The following is a 25,943-nucleotide window of genomic DNA, read 5'->3' as shown; positions in this document are numbered from 1 at the left end:
TTCAGTTCTACTGGATCTCTTCTCCACTAGTCTTAGTTCTACTGGATCTCTACTCCACTAGTCTTAGTTCTACCGGATCTCTACTCCACTAGTCTTAGTTCTACCGGATCTCTTCTCCGCTAGTCTTAGTTCTACCGGATCTCTTCTCCGCTAGTCTTAGTTCTACTGGATCTCTTCTCCGCTAGTCTTAGTTCTACCGGATCTCTACTCCACTAGTCTTAGTTCTACCGGATCTCTACTCCACTAGTCTTAGTTCTACTGGATCTCTTCTCCACTAGTCTTAGTTCTACTGGATCTCTTCTCCACTAGTCTTAGTTCTACTGGATCTCTTCTCCACTAGTCTTAGTTCTACTGGATCTCTTCTCCACTAGTCTTAGTTCTACTGGATCTCTTCTCCACTAGTCTTAGTTCTACTGGATCTCTTCTCCACTAGTCTTAGTTCTACTGGATCTCTTCTCCACTAGTCTTAGTTCTACTGGATCTCTTCTCCACTAGTCTTAGTTCTACTGGATCTCTACTCCACTAGTCTTAGTTCTACTGGATCTCTTCTCCACTAGTCTTAGTTCTACTGGATCTCTACTCCACTAGTCTTAGTTCTACTGGATCTCTTCTCCACTAGTCTTAGTTCTACTGGATCTCTTCTCCACTAGTCTTAGTTCTACTGGATCTCTTCTCCACTAGTCTTAGTTCTACTGGATCTCTTCTCCACTAGTCTTAGTTCTACTGGATCTCTTCTCCACTAGTCTTAGTTCTACTGGATCTCTTCTCCACTAGTCTTAGTTCTACTGGATCTCTTCTCCACTAGTCTTAGTTCTACTGGATCTCTACTCCACTAGTCTTAGTTCTACTGGATCTCTTCTCCACTAGTCTTAGTTCTACTGGATCTCTTCTCCACTAGTCTTAGTTCTACTGGATCTCTTCTCCACTAGTCTTAGTTCTACTGGATCTCTTCTCCACTAGTCTTAGTTCTACTGGATCTCTACTCCACTAGTCTTAGTTCTACTGGATCTCTTCTCCACTAGTCTTAGTTCTACTGGATCTCTTCTCCACTAGTCTTAGTTCTACTGGATCTCTTCTCCACTAGTCTTAGTTCTACTGGATCTCTTCTCCACTAGTCTTAGTTCTACTGGATCTCTTCTCCACTAGTCTTAGTTCTACTGGATCTCTTCTCCACTAGTCTTAGTTCTACTGGATCTCTTCTCCACTAGTCTTAGTTCTACTGGATCCTCTTCTCCACTAGTCTTAGTTCTACTGGATCTCTTCTCCACTAGTCTTAGTTCTACTGGATCTCTTCTCCACTAGTCTTAGTTCTACTGGATCTCTTCTCCACTATAGCCTTAGTTCTACTGGATCTCTTCTCCACTAGTCTTAGTTCTACTGGATCTCTTCTCCACTAATCCTTCCCAAACATGTTATCTTTAACCCCATGGTCACTGACCTAAATATTGGACCCCATCGCCAAACAATCTTGCAGAAATGGTACACCCAATTTGTTTACCATTTCTGCACCTAGTGGCGAAGCGTGATTTTCCTCCTCTGTGTGTGTGTGTGTGTGTGTGTGTGTGTGTGTGTGTGTGTGTGTGTGTGTGTGTGTGTGTGTGTGTGTGTGTGTGTGTGTGTGTGTGTGTGTGTGTGTGTGAGTGTGTGTGTGTGTGTGTGTGTAGTATGTGTAGTGTAGTGTGTACCTTCCTGTCAGACACCAGCAGACTCAGCGAGGGCAGACAGATGGGTTTCAGTTTGCCGTGACCCCAGCGACCAGGAAGTAATCTGCCAGGTGCCTGTGAGTCCGATTCCTCTGCTCTGCCGTCAGGTAGCGCTGCCTGACTGCTTCAGCTAGCTGCCTGCACACACACACACACACACACACACACACACACACACACACACACACACACACACACACACACACACACACATGTGCACGCACACACACATATTTCTGTAAAGTTAGATGCTATATAATAGAAGCCATTGTACTCACATTAAAAAAAAAAAAAAAAAAAAAGAAATCTCGTTTGGAATGTCCAAACCTGCCTACCGATGAGGTCACTGGTAGGCAGGTTTCTGAACTGTCCACAGCCCTCCTCTGAGACACAGAGTGAGTAGACAGACATGATGTCATATCATAATGAACATTAGTGAGGACCAGTTATATGAAGATAAGGTTGAAAATAGGTGAAGTCGTTCTTTAATTAAACGTAGCAATACACAATAGAGCACCAACGTCTGACGTCATTTACGCATCGTAGCGGGGTCGCGTTTTTTCCCCCCATACTGAATTCCCATATTAAAGGAGAGATCCGCCCATTTCAAGTGTTATCTTTGATGTGTCGCTAATCACTCACCATCATTGAAAGGGACGTTGAGTTATTCCAGAGAGTCCCGTGTCCTGCAGTCTGGCGACCCCCTCCGTTGGCATAATGGGAGCCCGTGTAAGAGTGAAATTCGTCTATTATAACCGATGCAAAGTTAGTTTTTTCTCTACTACTGCTCATTGTGGAGTCTCATGATACTCAAACGTGCACTGAATGTCGCGAACGAGCCATCGTTCATGGAGAACGAGATGATGCTGGTTGCTTACTTCTTCCACAGACGCCAGGTTCTGTGGAAGAAGTAAGCAACCAGCGTCGTCTAGTTCTGCACGAACGATAACTCGTGCGCGACTTTCAGTGCACGTTTGAGTATCATGAGACTCCACAATGAGCAGTAGTAGAGAAAAAACTAACTTTGCATCGGTTATAATAGACAATTTTCACTCTTACACGGGCTCCCATTATGCCAACGGAGGGGGTCGACAGACTGCAGGACACGGGACTCTCTGGAATAACTCAACGTCCATTTCAATGATGGTGAGTGATTACATCAAAGATAACACTTAAAATGTCCGGATCTCTCCTTTAACATGTGTAATATCGCGTCAAATAAGAACTGTGTTCCAAAAACAAACAAATGATCCCGGCGGTTTGACTCTTATGGATATGAAGCATCACCTGATCAACAAAGCATCAACAAAACGATAATGTTACTTCCGCCAAATGAGTAAAATTTTCGCCAGAAACAGACTGTATCAAATATGAGTGACTGACTATCATAAACGATACAGAACCTCCTCCCTGACAATATCGCAGAGACAGTTTGTTTATTTTTGGACCACAATTCTTATATGAGACGATTCTATGATGACCCAATGTTATTCTCCATAGAGAAATGACTTCCGTGACTCAGGGGATGAACGAGTGACGTCAGGACTTCTGTACTCTGAAATACTCTGTATTGCAAGTAAAACGCTTGTATTCAGGATAACAAACGTATAGGCATCTAAAAGTACTCATTGTGAATGATACATTATACCAAAAAAAAAAAAGTTTTCTAATAATTGTAGTGGAGTAAAAAGTACATGATGTAGTGGAGTAGAAGTAAAAGTACTTTAAGTGCAGTAACTTGAGTAAATGTACTTAGTTACTTTACACCACTGCTCACCTGTACTTGAACCCCAGCAGCATGACCCCGTTGACCCAGCGCTCCACCACGTGGTCTTGCAGATCTGATCTGATCTGAGCCCAGAGGAGAGGAGGGAGGCGGAGCAACGAGGGGTTGGGCGGCAACGAGGACCTGTACGCATCGCTGATGACATCATCATCCAGGGACAGCACGTCGCGCAGCTCCGCCTCCAGCAGACCCTCCCTGCATGGGGGAGGAGGGAGGGGCGGAGTCACGTTGAGCTGTGTCTTTCTTTCTTTCTTTCTTTGTTTCTTTCTATTTTTATTTTTGAGTGGTGCCAACCACTCCTACATTTGACAGTGTGTGTGTGTCCGTCCGTCCGTATGTATGAGCACGGCATCAACAGCTGCAGCTGATTGCAACACAAAGATGCAACCAGTTACACTAATTCAACACAAACGTGCAACACATGCGCCACTTAAAGACATGCACACACAAACATGGTGGCTCAGCACACGTGCGCACACATGTGCACACGCACACACACACACACACACACACGCACGCACCTGGACAGAGCGATGTAGCCCAGCGCGGCGCCCACCAGCTTCCTGCCGTGCGTCTCCTCCAGGAACAGGAAGAGCAGTGACATCATATCCTGTGCGTCGGCGCCGAGGCGGAGCTCCCGGGCCGGCGTGTAGGAGAGCAGCGGCGCGCGGCGCTGAGCATCAGGGTCAGGTGGAGAGGACTTCCTGTCCGCTCCAAACCGCCCAGAACCAGCTCCGTCTGCTCCGAGGTCAGCCTCCTCTGGGACGCCTGCACGCAAGCAGTGGTGGAAAGTACTGGAGTATTTTCAGTGGTGTAAATGTGTAACTAAGTACATTTACTCAAGTACTGTGCTTAAAGGAGAAATACGGACATTTTAAGTGTTATCTTTGATGTGTCGTTACTCACCTACCGACGTAAAAAGTGGCATTGTTTATTTCCAGAGATTCCCCTGTCGTCATATTTTCAACCCCCTCCGTTGTCATAATGGGAGCGCGTGGCATAGGGAAATTCGTCTATTATAACCGATGCAAAGTTATTTTTTTCTCTACTACTACTCATTGTGGAGTCTCATGATAGTCAAACATGCAGTGAAAGTTCCTGAGAGGCTACCGCTAATGACGAACGAGCTAACGCTAGTTGCTTGTTTCTCTCCCAGAACCTGGCAACTTGGTGTTGCCAGGTTGAGAAACAAGCAAATGTCCGGATTTCTCCTTTAAGTACAAGAGGTTACTGGAGTATTTTACAATTGTCTATACTTTTACTTCTTCTCCACTACGTCTCTGCGGCAAATATTGTACTTTTACTCCGCTACAATTATTTGTAAACTTTAGTTACTAGTTACTTTGTAGATATAAATTATTATGTTATAAAACATACTTTAACCACTTTAGCCCTATTTTATACCTCATAATCTAGGGTCATAGGTAAACCAAGAACCTATTATCAGTCTAAGAGTAGAATGTCCAAAAATAATCTGTACATTGAAACTATACACACTATAGGATGCCAGGTCAACAATGACCTGGCATCTGTCTACATAACATGATATCTATAACTATAACTATATAAACTATACACACTATAGGATGGCATCTGTCTTAATAACATGCTATCTAAGTTACATTCTAGCCTTAGCATAATCCTGCAAGGTCGTAGCCTGGTTCCAGACCATAGACCCCGCCCACTCTCTGAGTGGACTGCCTCTTGGTCCGGAGTTGTAAATGTGAACCTAGGACTTATCCGGTACAAAATGCATTGTCCAATGAGAGGCGGAGGTGGGCGTGGGGATCCCTTAGGATTGGTTTAGGGAATTTCTAATCCCCCCCCCCCGCCCCCTTGTAATCCCCGACACTGGAGCCAATGTCAGACTGAAGCCCCACGCAGCGTCAGTCTGACAATCAGGCTAGCAAGGTGGTCAAGGCTATAGGACAAGTGCTACGGGCTGAGGTTCAGTCTGAAGAGGTGAGTCTTCAGACTACGGCAGAAGATTGGGAGTGAGTCTGCAGTTCTAACTGTATAGTCCATGAGCCAGAGCCCCAAAATTGAGCAATGATTATCGAAAGAGTGGGCAAAACCAAACCTATATTAAATTGTTCATAGGGTCAATACGAGTAAATAAATATATGATAACCTTTCCACAGGAGCAGCTTTTTCATGGTTATCACACATTTTGTTATTTTCCCCATACGTATATGACAGGTGAAAAAATGACAAAATTAAAAAAATAGTTATCATACTGAAACTTCCTGAGTTGATTACTTGCATGAATACAATGATTTATCGTATTACAAGTTTTCTGAAATTGTATATTTAAATATGCAAATTGGGCATTTAGTCCATGAGCCAGAGCCCCACATTGAGCCAGATAATGAATATTCCCTCGTTAAAAACCTTTGACTCCAACATCTTAACAAAATGAAATAAGAATGTTGACTCTGGCTTTGTCCAATGTTCCAATGTTGATTCTGGAAAGTTCTGCAAATTCGGGCACATTTTCCTAATGCCTAATTTGCATATTTAAATATACAATTTCAGAAAACTTGTAATACGATAAATCATTGTCTTCATGTAAGTAATCAACTGGGGAAGTTTCATTATGATAACTCTTTTGAAAAATGTGTCATTTTTTTCACCTGTCATGTACGTATGGGAAAAATAACAAAATGTGTGATAACCATGAAAAAGCTGCTCCTGTGGAGAGGTTATCATATATGTATTTACTCGTATTGACCCTATGAACAATTTAATATAGGTATGGTTTTGCCCACTCTTTCGATAATGAAATCTTGTCTGGCTCATGGACTAGTAATGGGGAGTTTGTTCCATAGTTCTGGAGCCAGAAGGGAGAAGAGTCTGGGACGTGTGGAGCGTTGTCCAGGGTGTTTTAGCGGAGGTTGGTTAATCTGTGTTAGCTAATCTGAGTGAGCGGGAGGGGTTGGAGGGTTACTTCTACTCCACTACATCTCGGAGGCAAATATTGTAGTTTTTACTCCACTACAATGATTTGAAAACTTTGTAGATCTTATTACAAAACATACGTTAACCACTTCAACCCTATACTTTGGCTATTTGAAAATATCCGATATTCACATTGCGACGCGTTGTGAGCTTGTAGGTCAGCTATTCGCAAACGATTTCTATACATTTTATTAGAGATGCACGATATTGAAATTATGACCGATATCCGATATCCGATTATTTGCTTGGTCATATCGGCCGATACCGATCCGATACCGATATATTATATATTATATTTATATTGAGCTCATTGCTGATTTTTTTTATTTTAATTTGTTTTACTGGTGAAAGTTGATGGTAAACCCCCCTCTCCACTAGCCCTACTGTGATGAAAAATATTTATGGAATAAATACATTCATTTTATATATTCTTCTAAGTAACAAACTTTACTATGACATCATTTTTGCATGCTATAAGCAATCACAGAATTATTTAAATCTTTGTATAACACAAAACCATATGTTATGTGGCCTATGGAACTAAGATCATTGAATCTAGTTTGTTATTAGTGTTATTCATATTGTCTGTTGCCTAAATTAATTAGCCTCTGCTCTAAACAATAAAGCCCCCCTTAGCTCTCCCAGTCACAACAACTCCCTGGAGCCACCACTGTGTGTGTGTGTGTGTGTGTGTGTGTGTGTGTGTGTGTGTGTGTGTGTGTGTGTGTGTGTGTGTGTGTGTGTGTGTGTGTGTGTGTGTGTGTGTGTGTGTGTGTGTGTGTGATATACAAACTAATCTTACCATAAATACAATCATTGTTTAGTTTATCACTATCTAACATTCTATAACATCAGCAGTGAGTTTAGGAGGGGGACAGCTTGCTTTGTACACTACACTACAGATTGTAGGACAACAGGATGTCAAAGACAGAAACATTACCAGCTGAGAGCTAATTTGTGCTCATTCTCTGTGGTTAAATAAACAAGCAGCTTGCTTGGTCAAAAGCGGCCGCTGGTTGCACTCGAGTCGAGTAACGAGTGTTTGTTACGTCGATGTTAAATAACGAGGCAATGTACACATTCGTGTTGAAAATATATCCTCTGCACTAGCACTACTCTAATCTAATTTAAGATGTACAAGAACCCCTCTGACTGCTCTGGGTATGAACTATGGACGTGAAGAGTTTGTTTGCTGTTAGTTTGACTACTTGTCTCTGTTCACGCACTAGCCTAGCCCGCTGCTCAGTGCTCTGTCTGAGAGAGACACGGCATGTGGAGGGGGAGGGGCGACAGCTGACTCTCTTAAAGACAGGCAGACAACGGTCATTTTATTAATGCTTCTCAATATCGGTGAATTTAATCGGGTTTATTTTGAGATCGGTTCGATACCGATATGGCATTTTAGGGCCGATATCGTCCGATTCCGATACGTTACCGATTATATCGTGCATCTCTACATTTCATACATGTGAAAACTTGAATAATGACTACATTTACTTTCGGTATTTAAGTATATATCGATACCAATACTTCAACACAAGTACGATTTGGATATACCAAACTCTTAACTGTAACAGAGTATCGGCATCGATACTTTTACTTAAAGTAATACTAGGTAACGTTTTCAACAAAACTAAAGTTAAATTGTATATCTTTTGTCAGTGGCAAAAGTTTCACAACACCCACTCCATGAATTTCACCCCCGGAAGCCTTTTATTTATATATTTTCTATTGAACGTGTACGGGGGGGACTTTCCCGGGAAAATGACGTTCCTGGCCAACGTCATGACGTCGTGGCCGACGTCCCCAGGAACTACCGCAACGGTTTCCTGTTTGGCCAGGAACTACCGCGGTAATAGCAAAAAGGAACCTCACGCTGATGTTAAGAGAATGTAGGATTGGAAGATAGAAAAAGAACAGAAAAAGAAAGCACAGCTCATGGTAACTAATGCTCCACTGGCTAAGAGAAACGATCCGTAGATAGTATAAAACAATTAAAAGATCGCTTTTAGAAACGCTTCCGGCTTCCGGTGAAAACGAATGGAATTCTGGGTAATCGAGGATTACGGAAATTGTATGCAGTGACGGTAGTGACCAGCAGAGGTTGCTAAAAATCGTTATTTGGGATTCTGCATTGTACAACTTTAAGTATACTGTCACTACCTGCATGTGCGCCGCCATGATGTCGCTCCCCTCGTCACGTGACAGAGGCTCCACCTCCAGGGGGGCGGGGCCTGCGAAGGCGTCCGTCTTGAGACGCAGGGCGTGGCAGACGGCGCTCTGCGCGTCGGCCGACACCACCACGTGCACGTTGGGCGGGAGGTCAAAGGGCAGCCAGTGGAGGAGGTCGCCGCCTTGGTTTGCAAAGTGGTGGAAAGGTAACTAAGTACATCTACTCGAGTACTGTACTTAACCCATTAAGACCTGGAACGCATCTGTGTCACTTTAGATTTCTTTGGCTATTCAAAAATAGCAGATATACAAGTTCATAGCGCGGCACCGAGTGCCGCGCTATGAACTTGTAGATCTGCTATTTTTGAAAAATCTTGAAAACATATTTTTTTTCTTTTTCAAAAAACTGTTCTGTTTAACACATTCCACGCCAGAGTTTAATATCATAATGTACTCACCAGTGCCAGCGATTTATTGTTTTTTTTTAATTTATTTTTTCGTCACCACAGACATCGCTAAATCCGTTAAAATTTTGCGTTCAACTGTTTGTACACACACAGGGGATCTGTGTTAGACGAGCAGCGAAAACCGTTTGGATCTGCGATCCGCCATCTTGAAGCTACAGCGGTTTATGTTAAACAGCGATCAGCAATGAGAAAAACAACAACCGAGAAAATCGAGTTTTAGTTTCCGCTTTAGAGTGGAGGCGGATGGGAACGAAAATCTCCGGATATGGATAATTCCGTTTCCGGTGGTGCTACAGTGAAATGTGTCGTGGCGAACGAGGCCTTCAATGAAATGTGAACCTGCGAGTAAATAAAAAAATAAAAAATACTTCGCGTAGATCTACGCGACTGGCACGTTGCGCAATTATTTAGGTTCGCGTAGATCGACGCGATTGGCACTCAATGTGTTTCATTGTGTGCCTGTAAATCAGTTATTTTCGAATCGACAACATATAAAATGGGTCATAATTAGTTCATGTCAACAAAAACGAAGTCCACAACGCATCGCAATGCGACGTAATAATAATAATAATAATAATAATAATAATGTAAATCTACAAAGTGACTTGTAACGAAAGCGGCAAAAGAATATATTTGCCGAGACATGCTATTTTCAACGGCTTATAACTAGCAAACAGGAGGTCGCCATGACTTATTTTTCTCTTCGTGGAAGCACAGTAAAACCCTCAGTGATTAGCAACCATCAGGGGATCCATCATACTGGAGATAAATATTCTGTGACTACTTGAAAAGGTAAGAAAATCGAAAGATCACTGGCAGTGGATGACATATTTATCTATTTTTTCCGGCAGTGAATGAGTTACAATGTGACACATTGTGAGCATGTAGATATTTAGTAGCAATTTTTCAGTAGCGAGATATTCACAAACTTGTGTTAGTTTTATTACTTTTTATCACAGATTAAATGGTTTAATAATAATTTAAAGCATCTCCACCGTGTTGGTTTTCAGCCAGCCGGTCCACAGCGTCTAAGATGATCAGCACCGTGTCTCCTTGATGAGAAACCTGCAACACAGTGAATACAAGTATCATTTATGTAATAAAAAAATACTCTGTTACAATTACAAGTCCGGAACTCAAAATGTGTGTGTGTGTGTGTGTGTGTGTGTGTGTGTGTGTGTGTGTGTGTGTGTGTGTGTGTGTGTGTGTGTGTGTGTGTGTGTGTGTGTGTGTGTGTGTGTGTGTACCTTCAGTAGCAGCTGGTTAAAGAAGCGGACCAGGTGTGTGTGTGTGTTGGCGGTCAGCGCAGAGGGCAGGGCGTGGCCACAGGACACACAGATCTGGACACACACACTGCGGATCACATGATCCACGTCCGGGAGCAGAGGATGCACCGCCGAGAGCAACCTGATCACCAGCACGGCCCGGGGACCCATCACCCCCCGCATCTCCTGGGCCAGCTGCAGCGGTGGACCAAGTGCCCAGAGAGTTTACTTACTTTTTCAAAAAAAACGTTGGGTCATTTTATTGTCTACTCAGGCTTTTGTAAGCCCCGCCCCCAGACAGTTTTTAAAGGAGAATTCCGGACAAATTAAGTGTTATCTTTGATAAAGATGACACGAGTTGCCAGGTTCTGGAAGAAACAAGCATCCAGTGTTAAATCGTTCGCCATTAGCGGCAGCCTCTCAGGAAGTTTCAGCGCATGTTTGACTATCATGAGACTCCACAATGAATAGTAGTAGAGAAAAAAATAACTTTGCATCGGTTATAATAGACGAATTTCCCTGACCCACGCGCTCCCATTATGACAACGGAGGGGGTTTAAAAAATGACGACAGGGGAATCTATGGAAAAAAAGAACGCCACTGTTTACGTCGGTAGGTGAGTAACGAGACATCAAAGATAACACTTAATTTGTCCGGAATTCTCCTTTAAGTTGCTTGATTCAGTATTTAGATATTTGATATTCATTTTATCAGACACGCCCCCTTTCCTATACAAACCCATTGTAACTTCAAACTCCATTTTTAACATGTTTGATTCATCAAAAACACCCGTCCTTGGTTCTGGTGACTCACCCTGCCCTCCTAATTTTTTTTTTCTTTTTTCATTTTCCAAAAAAATATATTAAAAATAAATGAAAAAGGTTATCGAATAAACACGGCCCCCTCGCGTATTAGGAGGGCAGGGTGAGTCACCAGAACCAAGGACGGGTGTTTTGGATGAATCTAACATGGCTGAAGTGGTTAATGTGTGTTTTATAATATAATAATTAATATCTGCAAAGTAACTAGTAACTAAAGTTTTAGTTGAAAATGGGAAATACTCCAGTAAAGCAAAAACAACTCAAAAGGTACAGTACTTGAGTAAATGTACGTAGTTACTTTACACCACAGACGCACGCACACGCACACACACACACGCACACGCACACACACACACACACACACACACACACACACACACACACACACACACACACACACACACACACACACACACACACACTCTCTCTCTCACCTTGCACAGCAGTGCGGTCTTGCCCATGCCACTTCCTCCGGTCACCAGCAGGGGGCAGTGCTTGGTGCTGGTGCTCTCCCACATGGACAGACACAGTTTCCCCAGCACCGCCTCCCTGCCACGGAATCCTCCAATCAGCTCGCTGCTCAGCGAGGCGTGCCGACTCACCTCCTCGGCCAACCAATGGAAGCCGTCGTCCTCCCCTGGCTCCTCCCCGTCCTCCATGCAGCCGCCACGCCCCTCTGGGCCTCTGCTTAAAGGAGAATTCCGGACATTTTACGTGTTATCTTTGATGTCTCGTTACTCACCTACCGACGTAAAAAGTGGCGTTCTTTTTTTCCAGAGATTCCCCTGTCGTCATTTTTTCAACCCCCTCCGTTGTCATAATGGGAGCGCGTGGGTCAGGGAAATTCGTCTATTATAACCGATGCAAAGTTATTTTTTTCTCTACTACTACTCATTGTAGAGTCTCATGATAGTCAAACATGCGCTGAAAGTTCCTGAGAGGCTACCGTTAATGGCGAACGATTTAACACTGGTTGCTTGTTTCCAGAACCTGGCACACCGAGTTGCCAGGTTCTGGAAAGAAACAAGCATCCAGTCCACAAAGCATCCAAAGAACGCCACTTTTTACGTCGGTAGGTGAGTAACGAGACATCAAAGATAACACGTAAAATGTCCGGAATTCTCCTTTAACAAACGTTAAAATAAAACTGATTTTAAATAATATAGAACATATCAAACATGCAGTGGTGGAAAGTAACTAAGTACATTTACTTAAGTACTGTACTTAAAGGTAGGGTAAGTGATATTTTTTGGTTAAAACAAAAAGTATTTTGTTAAAAGGTTAAAATACTATATTCTGATAGTAATCATTGCTATAGAGTGTTTGTTCAGTAACAGATGTCTCCCCGTCTCTCCAGCTCTTTAATAAACAGTAAATACATTTTTCGGTAGGTGTCAAAATCTCAGCCAATCAGGAGAAAGTACCAATTTTTAAGCTTAATTTATATAGTGTTCCAGTTCTAATTTTGCCTGCTCATTTCTTAGTGTCATCACTTCCAATTTCACTTGTTTAATCTATATCCTGATTGAGTTCTCTGTCCTGGTTGGATAAAATTGGAAATGAAACTGAAACTGAAACGAAAATGCATTTTCTGTTTTATAAAGAGCTGGAGAGACAAGGAGACTCCTTTTACTGAACAAACACTCTATAGCAATGAGTACTATCAGAATATAGAGCTATTTCACAATTATTTTAACCAACGCAAATCACTTACCCTACCTTTAAGTACAATTTTTAAGTATTTGTACTTTACTTGAGTATTTCCAATTTTCTGTACTTTTACTTCTACTCCACTATATCTCAGAGGCAAATATTATACATTAACTCCACTACAATTATTTGAAAACTTTAGTTACTTTGTAGATTATTATTACAAAACATACATTAACCATTTCAGCCCTATATACATTTCAGCCATTTGAAAATAGCAGATCTACAAGCTCACAACGCGTTGCATCGCGATGCGTTGTGAGCTTGTAGTTCTGCTATTTTCAAACATTAGTACTTTTACTTTTGGTACTGTAAGTACATTTTGATGCCGATACTTTGGTACTTTTACTCAAGTAAGGGACCAGTCGAAATTTACATAAGGGGGGGCATGGAGGAAATGTATGTGCCCTGATCTAAAATGCCATGACCCTCCCTTTGACAAAAAAAAATAATCAATGACCCTCCCCAAGTGATTAAAAAAAAAAGAGTAACCCTCCCCGCCTAGAAGTGTCACGATATAGCCTATCGTGGTATTAAAATGTGATGATAGGTATTGTCATGATGTCATACTGTATCGTAATAGTTTTTTAATTGTTTTTTTAATACAAAAAAAACACTTTCTTTTTTTTTGCCGGTGAAAGTTAGGAGTTTTTACTGTATGATATGAAATGTAAAGCTTATCATAATCATAGTAATTATTAATCATGTCCTCCATCATATTCAAGGTATTTTGGAGAGAAATGAAACAGACTCCAGTCAGTCACTTTCAGTTTAAAGCACTGCAGAGGGGAGGTGTTGTGTGTCAGCTGATGCTCGTTGACGCTCGTTAATGTGACATGCATCTGCACTCTCAAATAGGCCTACATCTAATCTAAGATTGTATTATACTGTATCTGGTATTATAGATGTTTTTTAGCTGTTGGAAATAACTAGGCTGCACTTGGTTGGTAAAGTCCAGATGACAAAAATATGAGGTTTGTGGAATTTATAGTTATGCAGTCTTATATTATATTATATTTGTTATATTAGTGTCTATCTGTCCTCTGAAACAATGGGTTTATAGTTAGTGAGAACTTCACTTCTCCATTAAGCTTGCACAAATGTATTTATTTGTGTACAAAGCACTTTGTAATTGTTTCTAACTTGCTTTATAACGTTATTTATAAGATGATGGCCAATGTTGATGATACATGAGAAAAGAACATTAATAATATATCATATCGATATCATGCCCAACATCATGTATCGTATTGTGAAATTCTTGACACCCCTAACCCTCCCCATCAAATACAACATGACATTTAAAACTGATATGTCCAATGTTTTGCTTTCCACATTGATTAGAACATTGCTGTAGTGTAGTCAGTCTTGCTAAATGCACAGTGTATCTGTAGTAGTGGTAGCAGAATGGATAGTGTTCTCATCTTACATGTGGGAAACCCATTGAATCCTGGTCAGATTGAAGAAAGTTGAATATTTGGTAACCAGTAGTTTAAAACTTTTGTCACTCTGCCCTTTTAATTATCAACTACAGTGACTACAACTACACTGTTGCCTACATAAAACAAATTAGGCTATCAATTATGGCCTGATGCTTCTGGTTTTACTTGTGGAGCTATAGGCATCTATACACAACTGTCCATATAGATCCACATTAATCACACGCACAGAATTACTTCAAATGATTATGAATATCCAGTTATAGTAGACCTATTTATAATGCATCTCTCCAATAACGCCTGTTGAAGTTTTGCTTAATTGTTCAACCACCATCGTTAAGACGCTGAATAGATTTGACTGGGTCGTTCACACTCGCTGTGCGTTGATGGCTTGTTAACGACCGTCATTGATTCTAAATAGACAAGGTGTTACTTGATTTGAATTCTTTGTATCCTTTGAAATGGAGAGGGGTCATTGACCACTGTTCTGCTGTACTAAAAAGGTATATAAAAAACGGACTATTTTATCAATTCAAAATTGCATGACCCTCCCTTGGATTCAAAGTAAAATTAGCTGACCCTCCCTTGGACCAAAATTAGAAAGGCATGACCCTCCCCTATTTTCCTCCATGCCCCCCCTTATGTAAATTTCGACTGGTCCCTAACATTTTAAACACAGGCCTTTTACGTAACGTATGTATGCAGTTTTATATTGTGGTATTCCTACTTTACTTTGACAGATAGACAGGACAGACAGACAGACAGACAGACAGACAGACAGACAGACAGACACAGACAGACACAGACACAGACACAGACAGACACACACACACACAGACACAGACACAGACAGACACAGACAGACAGACAGACACAGACACAGACAGACACACACAGACAGACACAGGCACCGACACAGACAGACACAGACAGACAGACACAGACAGACACACACAGACAGACACAGGCAGGCAGACAGACACAGACACAGACACAGACAGACACAGACAGACACACAGACAGACACAAACACAGACACAGACAGACACAGACACAGACAGACACAGACAGACACAGACAGACACAGACAGACAGAGACAGACACAGACAGACACAGACAGATACAGACAGACAGAGACAGACACAGACAGACACAGACAGATACAGACAGACACAGACAGACACAGACAGACACAGACAGACAGGCAGACAGACAGACAGACAGACAGACAGACAGACCTGTGCATCATGGATGAGTTGATGTGTGTCTTCATGTGTGTTACAAACTGCTCACACACGCTGTCCAGGTAGTGAGCGTGCTCCTTACGCTGCGGGTCGACGTGTCCTCTGACCAGCTCCACACAATGCAGGTTCACAGCCTTCTGGAAGCAACCAATCACATGCATACGTGTTATATTCAACAACCAATCACATGCATACGTGTTATACTCAACAACCAAACACATGCATACGTGTTATACTCAACAACCAATCACATGCGTACGTGTTATACTCAACAACCAATCACATGCATACGTGTTATACTCAACAACCAATCACATGCATACGTGTTATATTGAACAACCAATCACATGCATACGTGTTATATTGAACAACCAATCACATGCATACGTGTTATATTCAACAACCAATCACATGCATACGTGTTATATTCAACAACCAATCACATGCATACGTGTTATATTCAACAACCAATCACATGCATACGTGTTATACTCAACAACCAATCACATGCATACGTGTTATACTCAACAACCAATCACATGCGTACGTGTTATACTCAACAACCAATCACATGCGTACGTGTTATATTCAACAACCAATCACATGCGTACGTGTTATATTCAACAACCAATCACATGCGTACGTGTTATACTCAACAACCAATCACATGCGTACGTGTTATACTCAACAACCAATCACATGCATACGTGTTATACTCAACAACCAATCACATGCATACGTGTTATACTCAACAACCAATCACATGCATACGTGTTATACTCAACAACCAATCACATGCATACGTGTTATACTCAACAACCAATCACATGCATACGTGTTATATTCAACAACCAATCACATGCATACGTGTTATACTCAACAACCAATCACATGCATACGTGTTATACTCAACAACCAATCACATGCATACGTGTTATACTCAACAACCAATCACATGCATACGTGTTATACTCAACAACCAATCACATGCATACGTGTTATACTCAACAACCAATCACATGCATACGTGTTATACTCAACAACCAATCACATGCATACGTGTTATATTCAACAACAACAACAAAACAAATCTTCTTTTTTACCCATTTTAAGTTTAATTTGCGACGGACAGCACATATTAAAGGTGAATTTTGCCCCACGGTTTTCTTACGTTTTCTACGATGATATGATATCCTAGGATGAATGGTACAATAGAAACATTTTATAACTCCATCCGAGGTCCGCCACAGCAAAAAGAGAAATCTCGAGATTTCAATCTCGTCTAGCGAGACTTCCGGTGTGGCGCATTCAAGACATTCACGTTGCATAGTGTTCTGTCACTATGAACGACAGATCTCACCAAAAAAAACTAAAAAAATAACTAGCAAAATACGTGATCTAGCGCAGGGCCCATAGGCGGGCGTTTTTAGCTGTGGTGGATAGCAGATCTACAAGCTTTTGCTATTTTTTTAAAATCTTTGAATATATATATATTTTTAAAGCAAACATTTGTAACTCAAATCTTTGCTTCTGGGGGGGGGGGGGGTCCCTGAAACAACATATGAAGAAAAAAGAAAAAAGAAAAACAGCAACCCCCAAAAAAAAACACACTGCCCCATTGTTTTCAAGTACGGGGAGTAGATTTGAGTAAATCTACTCACCTGGGAGTACAGAGTAGATTTGAGTTGGGCGAGTAGTTTCTGGGCGTCTGCGTCCAGCAGGCCGTCCGCCGTCACGTCCAGGAACTTGGCGAGGCGTTTGGGCCCGTCACGGACCCCCAGCCGATGCTTGGGAACCTCTCTGATGAAGAGGAGCGACGAAGGGTCCAAACCAAACAATATCTCCCTCTCTGTCACTGTGAATGAATGAATGAATGAATGAATCCATCAAACATCCATCCATGGATGGATGGATGGATGGATGGATGAATCACTGAATGAACAAATGATTTAATTAAAGTCAAACAGCATCACATTCATGTTATTGGTCTTTTTGGGGACACCTCTGGTAGCTCCTTGTCATTACAGCATTTGTCTATATGGATGTACCGGGTCCTAGTGCCCGAGCATGTTTTGGAACCCAACAAGTTGTCAGGAACGGTATTTCTTAACCGTAAAGTGCATAAATAATTACAATTGCACAAAGTACATTTCTGAGGAGATTACGCCACAAACTAAGGAACGAGTCTGTAGTGTTGGAGTGTAGTGTGCTCCTCTGCTCTGTGTGTCTGTATCACTTCAGCAACTTTTTCCACTCAGCTTAGCCCTATTTTATACCTAGGCTATTTGAAAATAGCCGATCTACTCACAACGCGTCGTGAGCTTGTAGATCCGCTATTTTCAAACATTTCAATACTTTAACTTTTGGCACTTTAAGTACATTTTGATACCAATACTTTTGTACTTTTACTCAAGTAAATGGTGTAATTTTGCGGGATTTACCATATTAGGAAGATCAAAAGGCATTGGCTTCCGTGATTGGCCGACCAAACCGATTGGTCAAACTTTGCGTGACGTTTTTGCCGCGAGACCTATATAAATGGAGGTGGTAAACCCTAATTCACTAACTAAATTTGATTCATTGATTAACTAATTTACTAAACGCAAGTACTCTACTTTGTACTTTAACTCAAGTACAAATTTGACAGAGCAACGTTCACTTGCAGTTGAGTAAATATTTGACCAGGAGTAACGATGCTTTGAATCAAGTACTGGGGTTGAGTACTTAACACCACTCCATCTAAGGTGGTGTTGAGCTGAGACATGTTGAGGTGGGCGGTGCGTCTGAAGGGAGGAGGGCCAGAGGGATATAGTCATGCTGCTGTTGCAACGGGGAACAAGCTGTACGCCTTTGGAGGAGACTGGAACAATTCTCAGATTGATGTTTACATCTTCAACACAGTGTCCTTGCGCTGGAGGAAGTTGCCTCCAGTGACACCTGGGAGAGGAGAACGTGACCTCAAGGTTCCCTCCATGCGTGAGGGCCACACAGCTGTGCTGATAGTAGATACTGTCTACATCTGGGGAGGGTCTCCCTACTGCAATGTGCTTTATGTCTATGATGTCTACACCCACAGATGGTTAAAATCCAGGGTTTCTGGGACTGTACCAGAGGCGACGGACAACCACTCAGCTTGTGTCTTGGGGAAGGTCATGTATATTCATGGAGGATCCGTTAAGATGACTGGACGCACTAATAACATCTATAAGTTGGACACCACCACAACGGCCTGTTCTTTAATTAACACCAGAGGTACTCCACCTCCTGCTTCGTCAAGTCACTCTGCCACCATCATCGGGACAAAGATGTTTGTATTTGGGGGCTGGGGGGACCAGGGGGACCAGGGGGCACAGTACTACAACACCATCAGAGTGTTTGACACAGAGACCGACTGCTGGCTGAACACACCTTCTGCAAAGATTCTTCCAGAAGAACGCTGCGGTCATTCAGCCTTTACCTACAATGGAGAGCTGTACATATGTGGTGGCTGGAACGATAACAACTTAAATGACGTGTGGAAATTCAGTCCTGAGACCTTCTCCTGGACGAGGGTTGAGCCGAAGGGGAAAGGCCTGTCTCACACATTTGGGATGTGCTGTTGCATGGTGGGAGATCGTGTCGTTATCTTTGGAGGAGAGTACATACCATATGACCTGTATGTCTTAGACTTAAGTCCTAGTCTCAAGACCTTATGTAAGCTTGCAGTGATTCAGTACGGTCTGGAGCAGTCAGAACTCACACACGACATCAGGTGGGAACTGGCAGCCATGACTACCAACAGAAAATGAACAAAAAAAACGAAATGTTCAAACTGTACAGGAGACGAGCGGTCTCAATCAGCGTCATTAAGTTGTGTGATTGGAGGAAGTGCTGTGGTTAAAGGTGTTGTTCCTTGTTCTATCCTCTCTACTGCACCACCGGACATTTTCGAATGAGTTCTGGCCATTGTCGCCCGTTTTTTCTTTCTCGTAATAACACGGGCTAGGAAGGCCGGACGGCGACTAACTGGATACCTGAGTAAAGTTCACTTTGAGCTGCATCCAAAACATACACTGCCACTTCCGTCAGCCTTACCGTTAGGCCACTAGGGGCAGTTGACATTATGGATATTTTTTTTCTTTTTTCTTTACGGAATACGAGGCTCGGCCCGGTCCGGCTAATTAGCAAAGATTTTAGGCCAAACTCGGCCCGAAAATGTCGAGTCGGTCGGGTTTGGGCAGAATTTGAGAACTCTAATCTACATCTGTAAGCTTTTAGATCGTCTATCTTCACAATTTTTGCATGCAGGGTCAAATTAACACTTTGTTGTCCCCGGGGCTACGACCAGACCTGGGGCCCCACATGACAGAATGTTGTCGGGAGACGGGGGAGGAGGGTGGTTGCTGATGAAAAACGATTTATCGCTATTTCAGCAGCTCCTGGACAGTTCCAGCATTGTTACCATGGTATTCTCTACTTTTTTTCCCCTGGTATTTGGCGCCCCCTATAGCATGGAGCCCAGGTCTGCAGCACCTAAAGCCCTTGCATTAAGCCTGTTTGCACACCAGCACTGTACAACACAGTGTAATACAGAGCAGGTCAGGATACCACCGTCCCTTTAAATGTTTGATCATGAATCAGTTATGTAAATAAACCTGAGTTGTGGGCGTGGTCAGCCGTGTGAGTGACAGGGAGGGGGCGGAGCGGAGTGTGGACGAGGCGTATAATTACACACTCAACAGCCCAGAAAGACTGTATGGAGGAAGACGACCATTCTGATGTGAAGGTTTTTAACCAGCAGTTGAAGGTGGAATATGAATAAAGACTACCTAAAAGATATCAATGTTTTACAAACAAGAGAACAAGGACCACTGCGTTTCTGTACTTAGCTCTGTGGCCAAACAGCTGTGCCTTCGTCGCACCGAGTTTTATTTGTTGTTGTTTTTTTACAACCCTGCTGCTCTTCCTGCATTACACTCTATTCAAACAACAAGATGTCATAAATGACTGTGTGTGACGAGAGTCTCTGTTCTTTGTAGCCACTGTGTTTTTATCATGTTGTAGCCTGTGTTTTTATCATGTTGTAGCCTGTGTTTTTATCATGTTGTAGCCTGTGTTTTTATCATGTTGTAGCCTGTGTTTTTATCATGTTGTAGTCTGTGTTTTTATCACGTTGTAGTCTGTGTTTTTATCACGTTGTAGTCTGTGTTTTCATCACGTTGTAGCCTGTGTTTTTATCACGTTGTAGTCTGTGTTTTTATCATGTTGTAGTCTGTGTTTTTATCATGTTGTAGCCTGTGTTTTTATCATGTTGTAGTCTGTGTTTTTATCATGTTGTAGTCTGTGTTTTTATCATGTTGTAGAGATCGGGTGAGAAGTTCATCTCCCTTAGAGATCGGGTGAGAAGTTCATCTCCCTTAGAGATAGAGTGAGAAGTTCATCTCCCTTAGAGACAGGGTGAAAAGTTCATCTCCCTTAGAGACAGGGTGAGAAGTTCATCTCCCTTAGAGATAGAGTGAGAAGTTCATCTCCCTTAGAGACAGGGTGAGAAGTTCATCTCCCTTAGAGATAGAGTGAGAAGCTCATCTCCCTTAGAGATCGGGTGAAAAGTTCATCTCCCTTAGAGATAGGGTGAGAAGTTCATCTCCCTTAGAGATAGAGTGAGAAGTTCATCTCCCTTAGAGACAGGGTGAGAAGTTCATCTCCCTTAGAGATAGAGTGAGAAGTTCATCTCCCTTAGAGATCGGGTGAGAAGTTCATCTCCCTTAGAGATAGAGTGAGAAGTTCATCTCCCTTAGAGATAGAGTGAGAAGTTCATCTCCCTTAGAGATAGAGTGAGAAGTTCATCTCCCTTAGAGATCGGGTGAGAAGTTCATCTCCCTTAGAGATCGGGTGAGAAGTTCATCTCCCTTAGAGATAGGGTGAGAAGTTCATCTCCCTTAGAGATCGGGTGAGAAGTTCATCTCCCTTAGAGATCGGGTGAGAAGTTCATCTCCCTTAGAGATAGAGTGAGAAGTTCATCTCCCTTAGAGATAGAGTGAGAAGTTCATCTCCCTTAGAGATAGAGTGAGAAGTTCATCTCCCTTAGAGATCGGGTGAGAAGTTCATCTCCCTTAGAGATAGAGTGAGAAGTTCATCTCCCTTAGAGATAGGGTGAGAAGTTCATCTCCCTTAGAGATCGGGTGAGAAGTTCATCTCCCTTAGAGATAGAGTGAGAAGTTCATCTCCCTTAGAGATAGAGTGAGAAGTTCATCTCCCTTAGAGATAGAGTGAGAAGTTCATCTCCCTTAGAGATCGGGTGAGAAGTTCATCTCCCTTAGAGATCGGGTGAGAAGTTCATCTCCCTTAGAGATCGGGTGAGAAGTTCATCTCCCTTAGAGATAGAGTGAGAAGTTCATCTCCCTTAGAGATAGGGTGAGAAGTTCATCTCCCTTAGAGATCGGGTGAGAAGTTCATCTCCCTTAGAGATCGAGTGAGAAGTTCATCTCCCTTAGAGATAGAGTGAGAAGTTCATCTCCCTTAGAGATAGAGTGAGAAGTTCATCTCCCTTAGAGATCGGGTGAGAAGTTCATCTCCCTTAGAGATAGAGTGAGAAGTTCATCTCCCTTAGAGATAGGGTGAGAAGTTCATCTCCCTTAGAGATCGGGTGAGAAGTTCATCTCCCTTAGAGATAGAGTGAGAAGTTCATTTCCCTTAGAGATAGAGTGAGAAGTTCATCTCCCTTAGAGACAGGGTGAGAAGTTCATCTCCCTTAGAGATAGAGTGAGAAGTTCATCTCCCTTAGAGATAGAGTGAGAAGTTCATCTCCCTTAGAGATCGGGTGAAAAGTTCATCTCCCTTAGAGATCGGGTGAAAAGTTCATCTCCCTTAGAGATCGGGTGAGAAGTTCATCTCCCTTAGAGATAGAGTGAGAAGTTCATCTCCCTTAGAGATAGAGTGAGAAGTTCATCTCCCTTAGAGACAGGGTGAAAAGTTCATCTCCCTTAGAGACAGGGTGAGAAGTTCATCTCCCTTAGAGATAGAGTGAGAAGCTCATCTCCCTTAGAGATCAGGTGAAAAGTTCATCTCCCTTAGAGATAGGGTGAGAAGTTCATCTCCCTTAGAGATAGAGTGAGAAGTTCATCTCCCTTAGAGACAGGGTGAGAAGTTCATCTCCCTTAGAGATAGAGTGAGAAGCTCATCTCCCTTAGAGATCGGGTGAGAAGTTCATCTCCCTTAGAGACAGGGTGAGAAGTTCATCTCTCTTAGAGATAGGGTGAGAAGTTCATCTCCCTTAGAGACAGGGTGAGAAGTTCATCTCCCTTAGAGATAGGGTGAGAAGTTCATCTCCCTTAGAGATAGGGTGAAAAGTTCATCTCCCTTAGAGATAGGGTGAGAAGTTCGGTCACCTAGGAGAGACTCAGAGTAGAGCCGCTGCTCCTTCGCTTGGAAAGGAGCATTTAGTACGGATGCCTTCCGAGCATCTCCCTAGGGAGGTCCTCGCTGCACGTCCCACTGGGAGGAGACCCCAGGGCAGACCAAGGACCAGATGAGGGGAATACATCTCCACACTGGCCTGGGAACGCCTCGGGATCCCCCAGGAGGAAGTGGCTAATGTTGCTCAGGAGAGGAAGGTCTGGAGCTCTCTGCTGGAACTGCTGGCCCCGTGACCCGACTCCGGATAAGCGGTTGAAGATGGATGGATGGATGGATGGATGGATGGATGGATGGATGGATGGATGGAGATGGATGGATGGATGGATGGATGGATGGATGGATGGATGATTCTGTCCATTTTGAATCGCTTGTATATTATTATATATAAGCAATTATAGTGCAATTGAGAGATTGTTGATAGTATTGACATTGGTTCTCAGTTAATAAGGCATGTTTATAAATGGCAGTATGGCCACCCTACTCACTGTACCTTGTACATGTACTGTATGTTTAAAATAAAAGCATGAATATATTAATCTGTCTATTATTTTTAACTACTCCATACCCGTGGGGGGATATGCACACATGATCTGGCAACCCGGGAGCCGGCGAACACAAAAACACTAATAAACAGCTAACAATTGGTGAAATCGACGGGCTTCGCTGTTCCGTGCACGTGGTAATAGTGAATGGCTGTGTGCAAATTCAGGTAAATTGCAGTTTTGGTCTCACCACGCACTACACCACGCACTACACCACGCACTACACCACACACTACACCACGCACTACACCACGCACTACACCACACACTACACCACGCACTACACCACACACTACACCACACACTACACCACGCACTACGTACACGCACTACACCACGCACTACACCATCAATGCATGAGAGCTGGCAAGCCGCATCTTATCACCTGACAGGGGGGAGGTTCCCTGGTCCCTGGCCCTTTGGCCAAACCCCACCTATAGGGTATGGGCACTGATGACGCGGAGGCCTCCATGTGCGCCCACAGCGTCCCTGGCGGGAATCAAACCCAGGACCTTCTAGCTGTGAGGCGACAGCTCTACCGACTGTGCCACCGTGCCCCCAAAGTCTCCAACATCTGTGCATATATTTGTACATGTATGGTTTTTTAAAGCGAACATTTTTGACTCAAATCTTGCTTCTATGGATTTTGCTCCCCCCCCCCCACATGAAGCAACGATTTGTGATTCAGGATTTTTCTTTAAAAAATAGCAGATCTGCAAGCTCATAGCCCGACACTCGGTTCTTGTACAGTATATCTGCTGTTTTTGAATAGCCTAAAGAAATCTAAAATGACAGAAATGTGTTCCCGGTCTTAATGGTCAAAGCTCACTTGTGAGCTTGTAGATCGGCTATTTTCACAATATTTGCCCCTTTCTTATATTATTTGACAATCTGGCCAATGTTTGACCAGTTTTTATAAATGATATAGTTTGTTGATTACTTTTGATGCAGTAATGGTCTTTTTATTAAAATCATGTGGGGACCCCCCTGGGGGTCCGGACCCACATGTTGAGAACCACTGATTTAAACTAAAACAGCACGGCCTTCTTTTAGAGGCTCCACCCTGTGAGTTCTTCTGGGGAGCCAATGAGAAAGAGCCAATTCTCTGTCGGAAAGTTGACCCTCCAATCATATAAGTGGAGTCACACAAGTGGAGTCACACACAGTCACACACACACACACACACACACACAGTCACACACACACACACACACACACACACACACACACACACACACACACACACACACACACACACACACACACACACACACACACACACACACACACACACACACACACACACACACACACACACACGTAAAGTAACTAAGTACATTTACTCAAGTACTGTACTTCAGTGCAATTTACCAGTGTTACTGGAGTAAAGTATATCAACTTGTCTATACTTTTACTTCTACTCCACTACATCTCAGAGGCAAATATTATACTCATTCCATTACTATTATTTGAACACTTTAGTTTTTTTTTAATTTAGCTTACAAAACATACACACAACATCAGCCCTTAAAACTTTAGCTATTTGAAAATAACCGATCTACAAGCTCACAAAGTGTCACAAGATTTTTGCACATTTTATATACTCTAGAAAAATGGGACATTCTGCATAATGAGTACTTTTACTTTTGGTACTTTAAGTACATTTTGATACCAATATTTGTTTTACTTTTACTCAAGGACATTCTGAATTCCAGACTTTTACTTGTAACAGAGTATTTCTACATTGCAGCATTGATACTTTTACTTAAGTAAGAAATGTGAACTACTTTGTCCACCACTGGGGAGTGGTTGTCTGGCTACAGTAGAGACATCAGAGTACATTTAAGTAAAAGTACTCTTACCAGAGATGTGGTAAGTATTCCTCTGAGCGGTGGTGATCAGCCCGTGTCCCTCGGCCCGCTCGGCCGCGCTGCGTAGGACCTTCAACAATTGGCCCTCTGTCAGCCGCCAGGAAATGACATCACTCTCCCTGTCCCGCCCACCACTGCCGGGTCGAAGGTCAGCGAAGCGTGGGAAGCGGCTGGCGATTGGCTGCAGGACGTAGGCGGGCGGGACCGAGTTCCCGTCCCTGAGGAACCATTGGCCGAGCAGGGCGAGGTCCTCCTCCTTGGTCTCCTCTGCCGTGCCGTGATTGGTCACCTCGGACGTCAGCAGGTCGAAGTGTTCCTCCGGCAGGAGGCGGGGCAAGGCGCGGTGACCGTACCTGTTGCCTAGCAACACCTGAGGATACACACGCACACGCATGCATGCACACACGCGCGCACACGCATGCATTCATGCATACGCACGCATGTGCACACATGCACACGCACACACACACACACGCACACACACACACACACACACACTTTAATTCCACATTTATAAAATACATTACAAGGGCCCAAATATTTGTCAGAGCTGCTTTTGATGCCTTTTT

General features: G+C 42.9%; 1 protein-coding gene across 1 annotated transcript in view; it reads right to left on the bottom strand.

Annotated features, from left to right (window-relative positions):
- The window catches only part of nwd1 (NACHT and WD repeat domain containing 1), a 90,737-nt gene that overhangs the window by 20,134 nt on the left and 44,660 nt on the right, over nt 1–25,943 (bottom strand). Inside the window, 12 exon segments of the mRNA XM_080429919.1 lie at nt 1,686–1,759; nt 1,762–1,841; nt 3,481–3,684; nt 4,011–4,149; nt 4,152–4,257; nt 8,611–8,801; nt 10,082–10,151; nt 10,334–10,546; nt 11,607–11,856; nt 15,561–15,703; nt 17,228–17,421; nt 25,366–25,744. Coding sequence (XP_080286045.1) covers nt 1,686–1,759; nt 1,762–1,841; nt 3,481–3,684; nt 4,011–4,149; nt 4,152–4,257; nt 8,611–8,801; nt 10,082–10,151; nt 10,334–10,546; nt 11,607–11,856; nt 15,561–15,703; nt 17,228–17,421; nt 25,366–25,744 — 2,043 coding nt within the window.

This window comes from Gymnoscopelus braueri, assembly GCF_963280865.1.
Source record: "Gymnoscopelus braueri genome assembly, chromosome: 6".
NCBI classification, from domain to species: domain Eukaryota; kingdom Metazoa; phylum Chordata; class Actinopteri; order Myctophiformes; family Myctophidae; genus Gymnoscopelus; species Gymnoscopelus braueri.
Note: the sequence above shows the minus strand (reverse complement) of the source record. Positions and strands in the feature narration are given on the sequence as shown.